Raw genomic sequence first — 16,814 nt, forward strand, 5'->3', positions numbered from 1 at the left:
GGTGTCAGATGCGCCGCTGTTAGCTAGCCTATGGAAATATTGTCAAGTCATGGTGGGCCATTCAATGGGGGGAGAGGGTGGATAATGACATTGTGTAATGCTAATAAAACATATGAGATAACTCTTCTGAAATCAGATAATGGTTATAGAAGGTGGCCGACTTGTGGGCATACAGGCAGATGTATAAAATCTCCACGCGTAAGTATAAAATAGGTTTTTAGCTAGATAGCTAACGTTAGCCAACTAGCTTTGGTAGATAGCCAACGTTGGCTAGCAGCATAACGTTAGCTTGTAGCTAATTGCGCTTGAATGTTTTGGACAAGCGACGTGAAGTAGGCGGATGCATTATCTGCTTCTTGTCTGTACGTTTAGTTGAGATTGGCAATGCAACACATTGTTTTACAATACATAGTAACAGTTAGCGAGCTAACGTTACATTTTAGCAATTTCTCCTCCCCGTTGCTGTCACCTCAACATCCCGCCCCCATCTTTTCCCCATTGGTTAACGTTTCTGAGAATCACACGTAATGATCGAATCCTTGGTTTGTGAATGGTTCACCAGCCTGCCAGTCATTCCTGCGCCACTTGTTGCTAGGGAGGTTGCTTGATATCGGAAATGAGCGCTATCAACACTTCCCTCTGGACGAGAAATACCGGTGGATGCTGGCTACGATGTTGTTAGGCTGCCTACTTTTAAACATTGACAGATATACTGATGCATCGTTTTTATTGCTATTATTTTAATGTAATTGTGTATGTGTGAGTGACACATCGGTGAGCTGCAGATCTTGAAAAGAAAATGGATGAGAGGGAGACTGCTAGGGATGGGAGTCATGAAGCGTAGCTACTGGAGGAGAACCCGAGACCCTCCCTCTTTCACCTTCACATTTATTCCTGTTATGCACTGGGCTAGGTGATGCATTTCAGTTGTACATTGTCAGGTTGGCATGTCAAATTGGTCTTCTTGAATTGGGGTTGAGGTAGTGTGTTCTCTAGAGAGAGTGGTTTTCAAACCTCTCCTCGGGGACCCCCAGTTAACAATTTGATTGTAGCCCTGTACTAGCTCGCAAGGGCTTTATGATTCGTTGACAATTGGAATCAGGTGTTCTTTCTTTGGAATATATCAAATACATGGAACAGCTGGGGGTCCCCAGGGAGATGTTTGAACACTACTGCTTTAGGAAGTGGCGACATGATGGTTTGCTGCTAAGGAGTGTGTGTCTATTGTTTTTGCATTCACTGGTAGTGCATATGCTAGGTTTATGGTTGCGAGTTTAAAGTTTAGTTTGATTTGGCTATTCATGTTGGTTATCATTGAATTTGGTCATCTTAAATTGTTTGTGGCTGATTGCCCATTGTACACGTTTGAGGAAAATCCTGTTTGTTTCAACATCTGAGGCCATACTCACATTTCATCTTGTCCGAACAATGTCTGATGCATTCAGCTTCTGTTATGTCATGTAAATATATTCTTTTGACATTATGTAAGTCATGTTTTTATATATATTTTTACTGTGAAATCATACTGTAGTACATAGTTTAGGTTGGAGGACACTTAACCTAACATTTAATCTAAGCTTGTTTACTCAACAAATTCACATTTCTTTATCCTGTCATATATATTTTTTAAAGGCATCAAGGTTTCATTTGGCCTTGATCTCTCTCTCTGTCTGTGCAGGTATGGGAGGACTTACTGATGGGGAAGACCAAAGCCTGACCTAGAACACAGTTTACCCTTTGACTGATATTGGGTGCACATACAAGACCACACAAACCCTCTCTATTCACATTTTAAGCTAACTCTGCAAAATACTGCTAAAAGAGAAAGTCCCTCTTCTGTCATATCTGCAATTGTCATACTTTCATTGTTTATCCCAGTCTTTATCTCAGTATTAACTATTGCGCAACGCTAGTTTGTCCCCTGTTCATTTTTTACTTTTTTACTTCACTTTTTGTTCCTTTGTAAAGCAATGCTTTACCTGAAAAAGTACTTCACAGAGGGCCTGATTCAGTTCACCATCCTCCTGAGTCTCATTGGGGTGCGGGTGGACCTGGACACCTACCTGAGCAATCAGCTGCCCCCACTGCGGGAGATCATCCTAGGTCCTAGCTCGGCCTACACCCAGACGCAGTTCCACAACCTCCGCAACACGCTGGACGGGTATGGCATCCATCCCAAGAGTGTGGACCTTGACCAGTTCTTTACCACCCGCCGGCTGCTGAACCAGGTGCGCCAGCTGGATCGCCTGTCAGTGCCCAGTCCAGAGCTGAGCACGTGGCTGGTGCACCGTGACCCTGAGACTGTGGTGTCCGCCGCCAGCCAGTCCAGCCCCAGCATCACCCTGGACAATGGGGCCGGCCTGGAGGACGTGAACAACTCCGAAACCCCGACCATGAGGGGTGGTGGCGGAGCGCCTGAGTCCACCTACAACCCAAGTGGAGAGGACAGCAACCTGGGAGCCGTGGCCCCTGAGGACAGCCAGGAGCAGCGCAACAGGGATGGCAATGATGACCTCACCAAAGAGGTAGGAAAGCCTGAGTAGAGGTGAGATCAAGGCAAGCTGGGGCATGGCACTTCTATTGTATTGTACAGGGAGGGATATGTTACTAGGAGGAAACAGGCCTAATTCTCAGATGACTGTATTTAGCTGTCTATCAGAGACGCCTTTATGTGTGAACCATGATAAATCACCATTTTAATGAAATATAATTATTTCTGCCATTATTGTGTAATGTGTTTTTTTATTATTGTAATGTCCTTGCATTAGAATCATCCTTGCCCCTATTAGTCACAGGACCACCACTTGGAGGCAGTGGTTTTGGGTGACACTAAGCCATTGTTAAAGTAGAATTAACTAAGTCTCCAAATGAATCACATGCTTTTATGGTAATTAAGGTGGCTATGGTTGCATTAGTGGGCTTACATCAGGGATGGGCAACTGGCAGCCACCGTGTGTGTGTGTGTATATATATATATATATATATATGTATGTGTGTGTGTGTGTGTGTGTGTGTGTGTGTGTATGTATATATATATGTATATATATATGTAACTCAGTTGGGGTCTCAACTTAATAGGTTGAGTTAGAATAGTAGAATACATAAAGTGCAATTTCGAAATTTGGTTGTCCATCAGCAGTTTTTCCACGTATGTCAGTCACTGCCATTCACTCAATTAGCCCATGTTTTGCTCAGGGTGGGGTGGGGGGCAAAATTTTACTTGGAGCCTCAAAGACTAGGGCTAGCTCTGAATGCATGTATATGTGGGTATGAAGACCTGCGAGCCACTTCGGCCCCTCATGATTTTTTTTATGGCCCCCACCCCAAACAGTTGCCCATCCCTGCTTAAATGATCTGAAGTTCCATGATTTTCTATGAAATATGATCTATAATTAATTATAATATTATACTTTTTATTTTATTTATTTTTTATGATTGAAATGCTTATCTTTTGAAAGGAAAGTTTGTTAAAAAAGCTGATTTTCTCTGTTGGAATGGTGGGCATGCATACCCCAACAACAGGATGTTGCCTAGGCCTATACCGGTCATCAAAAAATATTCATGCCAGTGGACTGCTGATTGGTCAACTCATCCTCTATGAGGAACTAGCATGTCTGTTTGAGACACACATTTGATGTGGGTTGTGTTTTTTTTTTCCTCCAATTTATGCTTTGGCCACAAGAGTACAGGATGAGTCAACAACATTATTTGTGTATGCGCTAACTGAAATTAGCTTTTAAAAGTGAGATTTTGACAGGACAGTTACTTAAGGATGAAAATATCGACATATAAAGCCTACAGTATCACAGGTATAGGCATCCTTGATTTTTGCACCACAGTCAAGTACAGTACCATCAAAGTATTCATACCCCTTGACTTATTCCATGTGTTATATACAGCCGGAATTAAAAATGGATTTTATATATATATTTATTTATTTATTTATTTTTATTTTTTCTCACCCATCTATACACACTACCCCATAATGAAAAAGTGAAAATGTTTTTTTATATTATTTAAAATGAAATACAGAATTATCTAATTTACAAAAGTATTCACACCCATGCGTCAATATGGCAGCAATTACAGCTTTGAGTCTTTCTGGGTAAGTCTCTAAGAGCTTTGGACACCTGGATTGTACAATATTTGCACATTATTCTTTTAATAATTCTTCAAGCTCTATCAAGTTGGTTGTTGGCTAGACAGCCATTTTCATAGATTTTTTTTTAAATTAAATTTTAGCCCTTTTTCTCCCCAATTTCGTGGTATCCAATTGTTAGTAGCTACTATCTTGTCTCATCGCTACAACTCCCGTACGGGCTCGGGAGAGATGAAGGTTGAAAATCATGCGTCCTCCGATACACAACCCAACCAAGCTGCACTGCTTCTTAACACAGCGCGCATCCAACCCGGAAGCCAGCCGTGTCGGAGGAAACACCGTGCACCTGGCAACCTTGGTTAGCGTGCACTGCGCCCGGCCTGCCACAGGAGTCGCTGGTGCGCGATGAGACAAGAATATCCCTACCGGCCAAACCCTCCCTAACCCGGACGACGCTAGGCCAATTGTGCGTCGCCCCACAGACCTCCCGGTTGCGGCCGGTTACGACAGAGCATGGGCGCGAACCCAGAGTCTGGTGGCACAGCTGGTGCTGCAGTATAGTGCCCTTAACCACTGCGCCACCCGGGAGGCCTGCCATAGATTTTCAAGCCGATTTGAATCACAACTCTAACTAGGCCACTCAAGAACATTCAATATCATCTTGGTAAGCAACTCCAGTGTGTATTTGGCCTTGTGTTTTAGGTTATTGTCCTTCTGAAAGATTAATTTGTCTGTTGGAAAGCAGACTAAACCAGGTTTTCCTCTAGGATTTTGCCTGTGCTTAGCTCTATTCTGTTTCTTTTTATCCCCAAAAACTCCCATTCCTTGCCGATGACAAGCAGACCCATAACGTGATGCAGCCACCACCATGCTTTAAAATATGAAGAGCGGTACTCAGTGTTGTGTTGGATTTGCCCCAAACACAACGCTTTGTAATCAAGTTAATTTCATTGCCACTTTTTTTGCAGTTTTACTTTAGATCCTTATTGCAAACAGGATTAATGTATTGTTGCGTAACTACAAAGTTGTTGATCCATCCTCAGTTTTCTCCTGTCACATAGATTAAACTCTGTAACTGTTTTAAAGTCACCATTGGCCTCACGGTGAAATCCCTGAGCGGTTTCCTTCCTCTCTGGCAACTGAGTTGGGAAGGAAGCCTGTTATCTTTTGTAGTGACTGGGCATATTTATACACCCTCCAAAGTGTAATTTAATAACTTCACCATGCTCAAAGGGATATTCAATGTCTGCTTTTTATTTTATTTTTACCCATCTACCAATAGGTGCCCTTCTTTGCGAGGCATTGGAAAACCTCCCTGGTCTTTCTGGTTGAATCGGTGTTTGAAATTCACTGCTCGACTGAGGGACCTTACAGATAATTGTATGTGTGGGGTACAGAGATGAGGTAGTCATTCAAAAATCATGTTAAACACTTATTTCACACGGTGAGTCCATGCAACTTATTATGTGACTTGTTAAGCAAATGTTTACTCCTGAACTTATTTAGGCTTGCCATAACAAAGGGTTGAATACTTATTGACTCAAGACTTCAGCTTTTAATTAATTTGTAAACATTTCTAAAAACATTATTCCACTTTGACATTATTGGCTATTGTGTATAGGCCAGTGACTCATCTAAATATAATACATTTAAATTCAGGCTATTAAAAAAAAAAAAAATGTTGAAAAAGTCAAGGGGTGTGAATACTTTCTCAAGGCACTCTAGTTCTCTCCTTGTGCTTTTTATTTTGAATTAAGTTGTGTAAGACAAGATGTTGTGCAACTCAATCAAGGGGGCTCTTTTCTTTGTAGTCCTAACATATTTTTCACCTCATGGATTTTTCAGGACATTGATTTGATTGACATCCTGTGGCGACAGGACATCGACCTTGGCGCAGGACGGGAAGTGTTCAACTATAGCAGTCGCCAGAAGGAGAGTGAGGCGGAAAAGCCAAGCCCAGAGGAGGAGGAAAGAGCAGAGGCACAGGAGAGATGGAGGAATGGAGTGAACCTTCAAGAGGCTCAGCCTGTGGATGGAGAGACCGGGGAGAGCATACCAGAGCAGGTAGCTAAGGGAACAGATTGTGTTCATGATCTTGTGTGTCCACTGTAGTTGATAGTAAAGGGAGTGACCTCTGTGCTGTCTGCTCCTCCCCCAGATCCCAGGCCTTGGCTCTCAGACCTCACTGTCCCTGCAGGAATGCCTAAGGCTGCTGGAGGCCACCTTCCCTTTCGGAGAAGAATCTCCTGAGGTAAAGACATTTGCATGCTGTTTTATGATATTACAAATGCTCGATTAACATTATAGTCTATGGAAATCCCAAAATAATTGTGAGACTTTTAAAGGTAAACATCTTATCAGTTTCCAGCCCCTGTAGTCACAGCTGAGCTTGTGATGGCCAATGAAGAAGCTCCATCCACATCTCTGGGCCTATCACTGACTCCCCCGTTGCCCCAGTTGGACCTGGAGCAGCAGTGGCAAGACATCATGGCTATCATGGAACTACAGGTTTGTACGTGTGCTTTAATCACAACTGTTTCTCCAGTAAAAAACAAACATTTTTTCTTACAATTTTTTTTCTCTTTTGAAGGAAATGGAGGTTAATAACACCTCAGAGAACTCCTTCCTCAGCACTACGTCCAACAGTACCAATACCAGTGGCAGCACAAGTGAGTCCGGCTCAGTTGGAAGCTTTGGACTTGGTCGTTCCTCCACCCTTATTCACCAAGATGTCAGCCTTCACCAGGCCTCCCTCCCTAGCTGCAGCCAGGACTTTCCCATACTTTTCAATCCAGAGATGGATGCCACTAGCACCCCACGGACCCCCTTGCTTAGAATGTCTTCCAGCAACTCCTCCAACGTCAACTCTACATTCGGAGCCACCAACCTGACTGGACTCTTTCTCCCACCGCCTCTGAACAGCACCAACAACATCACTTGCACTCCAGTGTTGCCTGATCCCTTCAGCACTATGCTGGAGGAGTCTATGCTGGATGAGATCAGTCTGCTGGACCTGGCAATGGAGGAGGGCTTCAACCAGGCCCAGGCCTCTCAGCTGGAGGATGAACTCGACTCGGACTCAGGCCTCTCCCTAGACTCCAGTCACAGCCCGGTCTCACCGAGCAGCTCTGAGACCTCCTGCTCCTCCACCGCTTCCTCCTCCTCCACCTCTGCCACCTTCTCAGAGGAAGGGGCTGTGGGATACAGCACTGACTCAGAGTCAGCTGCCGTGGAACCAGAAGAAGGTGCTGTGGGGGGCTACCAGCCCGAGTTCAACAAGCTCTGCCGCATGAGCTACCAGGACCCCTCCCAGTTCCATGGGCTCCCTCAGCTCGACAACATCAACCACAATCACACCTACAATTTACCACTGTCTTCATCGTTCGGTGAACACCTAGAACTACCGATTCCCACTGGCAAGAAAATGGGCCGTGAGAAGCAGTCCAAGCTTAAGCCACAACAGGACTTCCTGGACAAACAGTCGAGTCGCGATGAGCGACGGGCTCGGGCCATGAAGATCCCGTTCTCAAACGAGAAGATCATAAACCTGCCTGTGGAGGAGTTCAACGAGCTTCTGTCCAAGCACCACCTGAGCGAGGCCCAACTGGCCCTCGTCCGCGATATTCGTAGACGTGGCAAGAACAAGATGGCGGCCCAGAACTGCCGCAAGCGCAAGCTGGATACCATCATCAACCTGGAGCAAGGGGTGCACGACCTGCGTCGTGACAAGGCGCGGCTGCTGAAGGAGAAGATGGAGTTCATTCGCGCCATCCGCCAGATGAAGCAGAAAGTCCAAAGCCTCTACCAGGAGGTATTCACCCAGCTTCGGGATGAGGAGGGCCAGCCCTACCCCCCCAGCGAGTACTCGCTCCAGTACAGCGCCGACGGCAGTGTTCTGATCATGCCCCGCACCATGACAGATCAGCAAACCCGTAAGCCCGAAAAGAAACAAAAGGACAAAAAGAAGTGAGGAAGCTGTTGCCTTTTCTTTCATTTAGCTAAAATCACTAAGAAAGATTTCTGCAGATGCAAGAGAGGTCTTTTTTCCTTTGAGAAGATTCTTGTGAGGAGAAACTGCATTGTTGACTACTTTTCCTGCATTAGGTTTTTTCCTTTTCTTTTGTGGTTCCTGTGTTTTCTCTGGGAAACGACTTTGAAGCAGAAGTTCTTAATTTGAGTACTGAATTTTCATTGTTTGGGTGAAAAAAAGGAACAAACAAGGAAAAGAAGGGGTTGAAAGATTTCTCTGGATCTTTGGCCCCAGGCCATGATGTTATTACTTCATGTTATGAAGTGAAGGGAGTGGTATCAAGTGAAGTCAGAGTTCAAGGAAAAACTAACATTAAGTCAACGTGAAACTGGGTGTAAATTCCGGTCCATTGTTAGTCAGCTTTGAACAGATTGTTAAACCGAGTTTCTTGCTTGGACCTTGGAGTGATTGGTGGAGTGACTTTCTGGAGTAAGTAGAAGTTGCACATGTAGAGGAAAGCTAAGACAGGGCCTGGAGATGTCAAAGGTTAAGATACCAGTGGGGTAAAGCAAGTCCATCATCCAGGATATCATTATCTTAACAATACCGCCGATACTAACCAAATGTGTTGTGCACTTCACTTGTACTCTAAGCAAAAGTCTAGCTAGTCTGACACTGCACTCATTCAAAATGTGTTTATTACAAATACCACCGTTTTTGACTGGCCATTGACTTTGAGTCCCTTTGATGTAGAACTAGGACACTGGAACACAAAAGAGGCTGGGAGAGTAGTCTTGGGCTTGCCACAATGGTGGAGCATGACAAGTATAGGAGATGGAACGCTGAGGAAGAAGGCACACGCTGCGTTTACAAATGTATCAGCTTCTGTATATCTATATAGCTCTGTAATTTGTCCTCCTAAGGCTTGGCTGTATGCATCGTGCCGTGTCTCTGGCTATCCGTCTGCCGCAGGTTTAAGGATGAGCTCTGCTGGTAGTCTTTTCGTTTTCCACACATCCTCATACTGTTCAGAATAAGCTAGGTTATAAGTCGAGCTTCATCATGCTGGGTCTACTCCCTGCCCTTATTGCATCACACACTGTTGGTTGTGCCTGTAACCACATTGCAGGAATTTTACAGGCCAGGGAATATTGATTTTGATAGCCGTCTTTGCAGGAAGTATTGTATGAACTGCAAGCCTGTGGAAGTGTCCCGTTTTATTACAAATCAAAATGCACCCATCTTTACTATCATTAATATTAGGTTGGTTTGTTTCTTGTAAGGTGACAGATGAGCCGTTCGGCTGTCGAGTAATTGCAGTGGTAGCCTTTGAAAGAGTTGTCATTCTATTTGATAGTTACCTGAAGCAATGGACAAGACAGTTGATGAATAACCTAGTTGTCGGCTTTAATAGTCTACGGTCATACGTGTCATTTAGAATTGTAAACCAATTGAATTGAACTGAGTGAACTGACAAGGATAATATGTGAAGTGAGAGCCTTGTTTTCGAATGACTTTGTTTCACAAGCACATTTCTAAATTTGAGGGTTTTGAGAACAAAAGGCTATTGGACTGTTATCAGAACATTAGAAGTGCTATTGCCTGAGCTTATGTGTTTTTTGGGGTCAAATTGTGTTTTAGCATGTACCCCGAATCAAAAAAAGACTAGGCCATTTATTAATGCAGCAGCAATAGCTGTTTAAAGAGAATGAGTACATTTGTGAACCCCAGATCTACAGTGAAGGATGGGAAAGAACTAAGTCGCTGCACTGATGAGTGTCCTATGGTCTTCATCCACATAACTTTCATAGTTCTTGTCATCATTACCCTGTGAGGGGAGCCAAAGTAAAAATACTTTTTCATGCAGTACTAATACTTTCGCAGGGGGAAAAAAGTTGCTGTCTCAATTTAAATGAAGGTGTTTGTTGTCGCACTTCAGAAAACATTTGATATTTAAGACGTGCAAACGTTCACCTGCATTGCAACAATGCAAAGCCCATTTAAGTTATTACTTCTTAGTGCTGCTTTTGTTAATGGTCTTGTTTGTTCAGTAAATATTTTCTCCTTTTGTCATTCTTTTCTGTAGTTTGTCTGCATTTTGCACAGCCCCTGCTTTGGTTATGTATTTTCTTTGGTTTACTTTTAAATATTTCCTGGCAATCTGGGATTGTTATTTTATTGATTAATAAAGTGTTTATTTTCATCTGTGACTGCATCATTTGCATGATTTAATAACGAGGGGAAATGTGTCCATTTGGGGGGAATAGAATACCTGAACATTAGGTTTTGTGAAGATAAATACATAAGGCCTTAATGTATCCAACTATTTACACAAATTTGGACCTTAGGCTCTGTCAGTATGAGACCGATGACAATTGTAACAAGTTGTTTATTCTCCAAAAACAGACAAGCAAGTCCTGTTTATGAAATTTTAGAATAAGATGGACAAATGAGCAAAGTTTAAAAAAAACATGGTTTTCAAAAATGTGTTACCTCAATACACTAAAACAGTCACAAAATGAGCAAAGATTAACATTGTTTTGCACTATAAGCTACAAAACATTTACATAAAACTAAATGGCACCGTTGACTTGTTTACAAGACAATGAATGATAACATTTCCACCAGCCTACACAGTAATGTACAAGGCCTAGACCTCTTAGTCAACTGCCCTGTGAAAATGATCTTGTAGTATCCAAATGGTCACTAGAATGAATCTTAACATTTAACACTGCATTATACATTTCTTCCAGGGTTGTGATTTCTCAAGAGAACCCACAGCGTGTATTGACTTTGGTCATATCCAGAGATTTTAACCTGATGGGTGATATTAAACCAAAAAGGGAGTCCATGTGCTGTGGTGCTTGTCTCAGACCCTTTGCCTAGAGCCCCATAAGCCCTTGACACTACCTCTACAGTCTTCAGAACCAGCTTGATACCTCTCTCCAAGACGGCTAGTTCTTGTCGTCCTTCTTCTCCTCCTCCTCTGTGGGGTAAGAGTGCCACGTGAGCCGCTCCTCATAGAAGGATATGACCACATTTGGACACTTCACGTTTGCTTCCTTAGCTGGTACCAGGTCTGCTTCGTCTGAGTTTTTCCTACAAGAACAGGCCGTGTAGAGAGAACCACAAGTTGGATGAGTACTTAAGTGGATTGTAGTGGCGCTATGAAATAGGTTAGGATGCACAGAATGAAGATATTGAAGACAATGGATCCACTTTTTTAAATTGATGCATAGGCATGATAAATAACACAGGGTTATGTGAATTGATAGGTACATTGACTTGCGACTGCTGCATGATTAGGTCTCGTGGCATAAATGTTTAAAAAAATTCAAATGAATAGGGCAGTAAGGGCTATACAAACCATTTCATGAGGAACATGAGTTCTCCAGTGGAGTCAGTGGCACCAATAATCCTCTCTGGATCCAAACCTCGAGTGAAGCCCCTTAGTTTCTCTGGCTAAAACACAGGGCGAGTGTCACTCAATGTGAAAAAGACTAAATTATTCCATCTGTGTACATGCTTCTGTCTTTAGGACTTACGTCGTCTTTTTTCTTCTTGGGTCGACTTTCCTCTCCTTCCACATTAGGCTCTGCAGACTTCCTCTTGCCTACAGACTCATGAGCGGATTTCTGTTTCTGCAGAAACTGTGCAATCAGGTCGGGACAGTCCAAATTATCCTCTGGCTCCCATGTGTTGTCATCACTGAAGAAACAAAAGCAGTGTTAATTAAGCCAGAAAATGGCATTGGAGTGAAAGAGGGGTTTTCTTTGGTCAATACAAGCATTCCACATAGGGATAAAAAAATATATATATCACATCTGTATTGTGTAGACTCACTCCGAAAAGCCTTTCCACTTAAGAAGGTACTCCACTCTCCCTTTCACCACCCTTCGATTCAAAACTTTCTCCACCACATATTCGTCTTCCTCTTCCTCCACGGCCACCACATCCTCAGCCGCCTTCTCCTGTATCTCCTCAGCCGGTGTCGTCATCGTCACCTCAGACTGGGTGGGGGCTGTGGGTGCAGGGGGAATGATGGCTGTGGATGCAGGGTTAATGGCGGCTGTGGGTGCAGGAGCAGCAAATCACGGCTCCAGAAAACGCCCACTCTGTTGATGGTGGCACTTATACTGAACTGTTCATTAAAGGGGCTAACCCCAGTTGAAACAATAAAGTGCCTTCCGGCCTCTGTTTTGGTAAAAAGCTAAGGGAAGGGGCCTGGACAAATATAACCAATCTTAAATGTATAGACAGCGCTATGGTTGCAAGGACTGACCACCCAATATATAAAAATGATAGTTTTGAGGCTATACATTTACTATGTTTACAAACATTGGAGAAAAACAAGCATATTTTGGGTTCTGATGGGGTCCGACAGCTTAACTAAGTTAATGACGCATTCAAAAGTTATTCTTGAAGAATGAATGTGTATTCAGTCATGACTGAAATTATTGGCGCCCTTGATAACGATAAGCAAAACAATCCTGAGCAATATTGTATGAAAAAAAGGGAAAGATTTTGTTTAACAAGTCAAAAAAAAAAAGTCTAAAAGATAGGAGTCAGGTTTTCCAGCACCCTCCCCTTGCAAGGATAACGACACCAATCCCTTTTCTAAAATGTTTGACGAGATTGAAGAACACATTGGGAAGGATCTTAGACCATTCCTCTATACAGAAAATTGCTGTCCTTCATCTGCGCTTATGGGTGGCCCTCTGAAAATTTAAACAATACATTTTCAATGGGGTTCATATCCAGAGACAGATGGCTATTGCAAAATGTTGATTTTGTGGTCAATTAACCATGTCTTTGTAGAATTTGATGTGTGCTTGGGGTTATTGTCTTGCTGCAAGATCCACTTGTGGCCAAGCTTCAGCCTCCTGGCCAGTGGCGATTTTGACATGTAAATCTTGGTGGGGCAAACATAAACTAAATGTTGGGGAAGCATGCCAGTAAAACCACTACACATCACTAAACAGTACATTAATTGCACTATAAAGGTGACAAACCGCCCACCAACTGTTAGGGCCTACATAAAGCTGTCCCAACAGCAGTCTCAACACCTTACCGCTGCTACACCTGGCTATCGGCAGAGACTTGTCTGGCAGCGAAACAGTTCATTCAGCCTCATTTACTGCCTATAAAAAAAGCATAGCTTATATGCCTAGCTTGGTTAAACAAATGTGGTTTCTACTGACAATTGAGATGTACAAACTATAGCATAAGGGGACGACAAGCAGATAAGAGGCAATCCGTAAATTCGATTAAGACATTAATAAGCGAGCTAGGACAGAACCATAGGATAAATAAAGGGGGCATATAAGCAGACAATGACAGCTCTTACAATATTCAATGATTACAGTAAGCAAAATTAAGAGAAGAAAATAGACCAAATGATTAGGGTGAGCCACATGATCTACTAATAAGCTTACTACACAATACACACTTAGTATTACTTTCTTAGCTACAGTATACACACCTCTCTGGTATATTATTTATGCAGCAGCGTACAACTCATTTTTGGACTCACCTTGTTGTGCTCACTTGAACAGGCAGTCTCTCATGGGCAAATTGTCAAACTTTGTCATCTAAGTCTGGCCTCCTCTGGATTTGTGGTGATTTCAAGACAATTGCGTTTACATTGTTTTGTGATAATAACCCCAAGCACATATCAAAATCCAAAAAGAAATGGTTAATCCCCCCCCCCACAAAAAATCTACATTTTGCAATGGCCATCTCAGTCTCTGGACATGAACCCGTTGAAAACCTGTGGTTTGTTTTTGAAGAGGGCAGTCCAGACAAAGAATATCAAGGATCTGGGAAGATTTGTAATGGAGGATTGGTCTAAGACACCTCCCAGTGTGTTCTCCAATCTCATATTTTAGAAAAAAAGCTCAGTGCCGTTATCCTCACAAGAGGAGGGTGCTAGGGTATTGAAAACAGGGGTGCTAATAATTTTGACCTCTTTCTTTTTTTAAATGTATTTTATATTACATGTTTAACAAAACCTCTAAGCAATTGTATTTGTATAAAATAATGTAACTTTTTTTTTGAGGATACAACAGCTCAGTGTTTATTATTTATTTTTTACCGTTTTTTTGCTCATCTTTATCAAAAATGGAAGTAGCAACTGCAGATTGTCCCTTTAAAGCCTACAAATGCTAAGTTATATGGCAAGGCTCTCCAAGCCTTGTAGGTTTTCACTCCAACCTCAATCAAACACCTAATACTTATAATTAGCCTGTTAATAAACTGAATCAGGTTACTTACAATTGGGGTTATATTGAAAACCCACAGGATGGTAGCTCTCCAGGAACAGGGTTGGAGAGCCCTGTTCTATGGCATCTTGTGAGACAAATAGCCTCACCTTCTGAATTGATAAAACTGTAATTCAGTTAAACAAATGAGAGGTAGATGGGAAACTCACATCACTGAGTGCCACACATAAATGATAAACGTTTTATGTTTACCCATTGCTGCAGAAGTATATTTGTAAGTAGAAATAGCAGCTTGAGTTTTGCAAAAACATGTGATCCCTTACCCCACACAGACGAAACAGTGACATTGTATATATGAAATATGAAAAATGTTATAAGACCTTCAGTAAGAGTGGGAGCATCATTAGAAGGTTCTGTAATCTCGCTCATACTCATCAGGTAGACCGTGGGACCAACAGTTGTTCCTGGTCAAAGTCAAGAATAGGGCAATGAGGGTCAGGAATCAATAAAAGGTAGACAGGAAACAAAATAGCATTGGAGAGAAGGCGAATCATCAGTGGCTACATGTCTATATATGCATTTCTTTGTACGTTTTATACCTTTCTCCCCAATTGGTAGTTACAGTCTTGTTTCCAGTTCTCTATCAGGGGCCCTTTGCATAGGTGAGTAAAGGTGAGTAAAAAAATAATGTAAGAACTTATTACAGGTTTATTACAGGTTTATTACATGTTTACTATGCCTAATGTCACAGTATTATGTAATTTTGGGGGGTAGATAAATAAAAGGGATGTGCAGCAAGAGACCAGTGCGCAAATTTCAAACATCCAATGAGCACAGCGCTCAATAGAAGTCAGAGACTATGGATAGGTTGGCCACTGGCAGTTCCAATTTTAATTGCCGTGGCAATCATGCAGGAGATGGTGCATTAACACACATTCTTCAATCTGTAAACAATCGGTGGGCTAGCTAGCTACCGCTTACAATAGGAGGTGATACCAAAGTCAAAGATCGTTAAAAAACGATTTGGTCATTTGCAAATGCAAATAATAATCAGTTAGCCAAAGATGGTTTGAAAACTCTCAGTTAGCAGTCTAGCTTGCTGCCTGTGTTTATTTAACTATTTAACGTTAACTAGCTATTAGCCAGCATTAGAGTCATGGTCATGGACCAGCAGCCACTCGGACGAGCTCTCCACTTCTAGTATACACGCCACTCTCCTCCATATTGATTTAAAAAGAAAACAAAAGCAGCGTTACTACGCTAGCATGCACATTCTAAATGCGTTAGCTATCTAGCTAAGTAATCTAACAAAGAAGCAATGCAATATGGACATGCATTGTATATTATCTTTCCGTAGCTAGATACAAGCTGTCGCTATATAACAGTAGCTAGAAACTATTTCCCAACACAAACGTGCAGGTAGCTAACGTTAAGAGAGCAATGATATAATTCATGGAACGTTAACTCACCTCAAAACGAGTTATTCGATAGTGAAAACAGTCTGTCTTTAAATGATGCTGAGATAGAAAAATAACTTGTTTTATATTTTCTTATATAAATCAGTTCCGTTTATTATATTAAATCAAATATGAGCATGCGTAAGCTAAATAGATCGTGTCCACCCCCCTTAATGTCCGATAAAAAAAACTACGTTTATACACGTGCATCGATTCCACATTGTGTGGATTCTCGTGTAGCTAGCTGGCTAGGTTTCTCAGATGTTGTAGAGATTAGCTAGTCGGTCGAGCTGAAGCGTACGAGCGAGGAATCTATCCGCCCCCTCGAACAACCCAGCATTTTCTTCTGAATGCGGATAATTGTATCCTGTCCATAACAAGCGTGTCGGTGATATAACATTTAACATGAAGGTAAACGGGCGAGTTTGTAATTTAATAAAACAAAATTATATGAGTTTGCCCGGAAACGGATATGACGTCGCGACTAACGTCTGATTTTATTTAACGGAAATACCTCTCTCTCTATTTATTTATTTTTTATTAACAACAAATCAATACAGTAAGTACATGAGGGAACACAAGTATATATATATATTATATACAATGGACAATCGAGCTAGGGGGTACAATATCACATTACAATTACACAGGGACCTTAAGGGACATACATACACTTACAATTCTAACAGTTTTTGTTAGTAGAGTATTTAACTGTCTTAAAATACAGTTCAATTTCTTTTTGTAGGGTAAGAAAAGGTGTTTTTTTGTTTGTAAATTTACATTTGTGCATATGAAATTTGGCCAAAAGAATAATGAAATTAATTACATAAAACTGTTTCATCTTATTTCTATCGTTTGTAAAGAATCCAAGCAGTACATCTCTCCACAATAGTGTAAAATCTTTATAAATGTATTAAATTAGAAATCTACTGATGTCTTGCCACAGTTTTCTTACATGAATACAATGCCAAAAAAAGATGCAACACTGTTTCTGGGTGGTCATTATAAAAGGAGCAATTTGAGTTTATGTTTTCCTTCAACTACTTCATATTGTGGTTGGCAGGATA

General features: G+C 41.9%; 2 protein-coding genes across 15 annotated transcripts; one reads left to right on the top strand and one right to left on the bottom strand.

Annotated features, from left to right (window-relative positions):
- On the top strand, window positions 1–10,276 carry LOC135523999 (endoplasmic reticulum membrane sensor NFE2L1-like). Of its 4 annotated transcripts, none has more exons than XM_064951071.1 (6): window positions 1–198; window positions 1,679–2,525; window positions 5,945–6,163; window positions 6,258–6,350; window positions 6,461–6,607; window positions 6,690–10,276. In XM_064951071.1, the coding sequence occupies exons 2-6, from the start codon at window positions 1,971–1,973 to the stop codon at window positions 8,067–8,069; spliced, it is 2,394 nt and encodes a 797-aa protein (XP_064807143.1). In that variant the 5' UTR covers window positions 1–198; window positions 1,679–1,970; the 3' UTR covers window positions 8,070–10,276. The 4 variants fall into 4 exon arrangements, with proteins under 4 accessions (XP_064807143.1, XP_064807145.1, XP_064807144.1 ...); XM_064951073.1 differs by lacking the exon at window positions 1–198 and adding an exon at window positions 457–913; XM_064951072.1 differs by lacking the exon at window positions 1–198 and adding an exon at window positions 921–1,484.
- A 162-nt stretch (window positions 10,277–10,438) lies between these two features.
- LOC135524000 (chromobox protein homolog 1-like) lies at window positions 10,439–16,173 on the bottom strand. 11 transcript variants are annotated; one of them, XM_064951076.1, is made up of 8 exons: window positions 15,760–16,173; window positions 14,890–14,942; window positions 14,671–14,754; window positions 14,343–14,456; window positions 11,913–12,138; window positions 11,615–11,777; window positions 11,437–11,531; window positions 10,439–11,168 (listed from the first exon to the last, which is right to left on the bottom strand). In XM_064951076.1, the coding sequence occupies exons 3-8, from the start codon at window positions 14,723–14,725 to the stop codon at window positions 11,024–11,026; spliced, it is 798 nt and encodes a 265-aa protein (XP_064807148.1). In that variant the 5' UTR covers window positions 14,726–14,754; window positions 14,890–14,942; window positions 15,760–16,173; the 3' UTR covers window positions 10,439–11,023. The 11 variants fall into 11 exon arrangements, with proteins under 11 accessions (XP_064807148.1, XP_064807151.1, XP_064807147.1 ...); XM_064951079.1 differs by having other exon boundaries at window positions 14,343–14,442; window positions 15,760–16,170; XM_064951075.1 differs by lacking the exon at window positions 14,890–14,942 and having other exon boundaries at window positions 15,760–16,172.
- Window positions 16,174–16,814: the final 641 nt, after the last annotated feature.

The sequence above is a fragment of the Oncorhynchus masou genome, chromosome 31, assembly GCF_036934945.1.
Source record: "Oncorhynchus masou masou isolate Uvic2021 chromosome 31, UVic_Omas_1.1, whole genome shotgun sequence".
NCBI lineage: Eukaryota > Metazoa > Chordata > Actinopteri > Salmoniformes > Salmonidae > Oncorhynchus > Oncorhynchus masou.

What these genes read in the sequence shown, in the direction of transcription:
- LOC135523999 (XM_064951071.1), top strand. Translation starts at nt 1,971, where the DNA reads ATGCTTTACCTGAAAAAGTACTTCACAGAGGGCCTGATTCAGTTCACC. An exon ending in GGGAGAGCATACCAGAGCAG is followed by an intron (nt 6,164 to 6,257) that starts GTAGCTAAGGGA and finishes CTCCTCCCCCAG; the next exon opens with ATCCCAGGCCTTGGCTCTCA. An exon ending in TGGCTATCATGGAACTACAG is followed by an intron (nt 6,608 to 6,689) that starts GTTTGTACGTGT and finishes TCTCTTTTGAAG; the next exon opens with GAAATGGAGGTTAATAACAC.
- LOC135524000 (XM_064951076.1), bottom strand. Translation starts at nt 14,725, where the DNA reads ATGAGTATGAGCGAGATTACAGAACCTTCTAATGATGCTCCCACTCTT. An exon ending in TGCTCCCACTCTTACTGAAG is followed by an intron (nt 14,457 to 14,670) that starts GTCTTATAACAT and finishes ACTGAATTACAG; the next exon opens with TTTTATCAATTCAGAAGGTG. An exon ending in AAGTGGAAAGGCTTTTCGGA is followed by an intron (nt 11,778 to 11,912) that starts GTGAGTCTACAC and finishes TTGTTTCTTCAG; the next exon opens with TGATGACAACACATGGGAGC.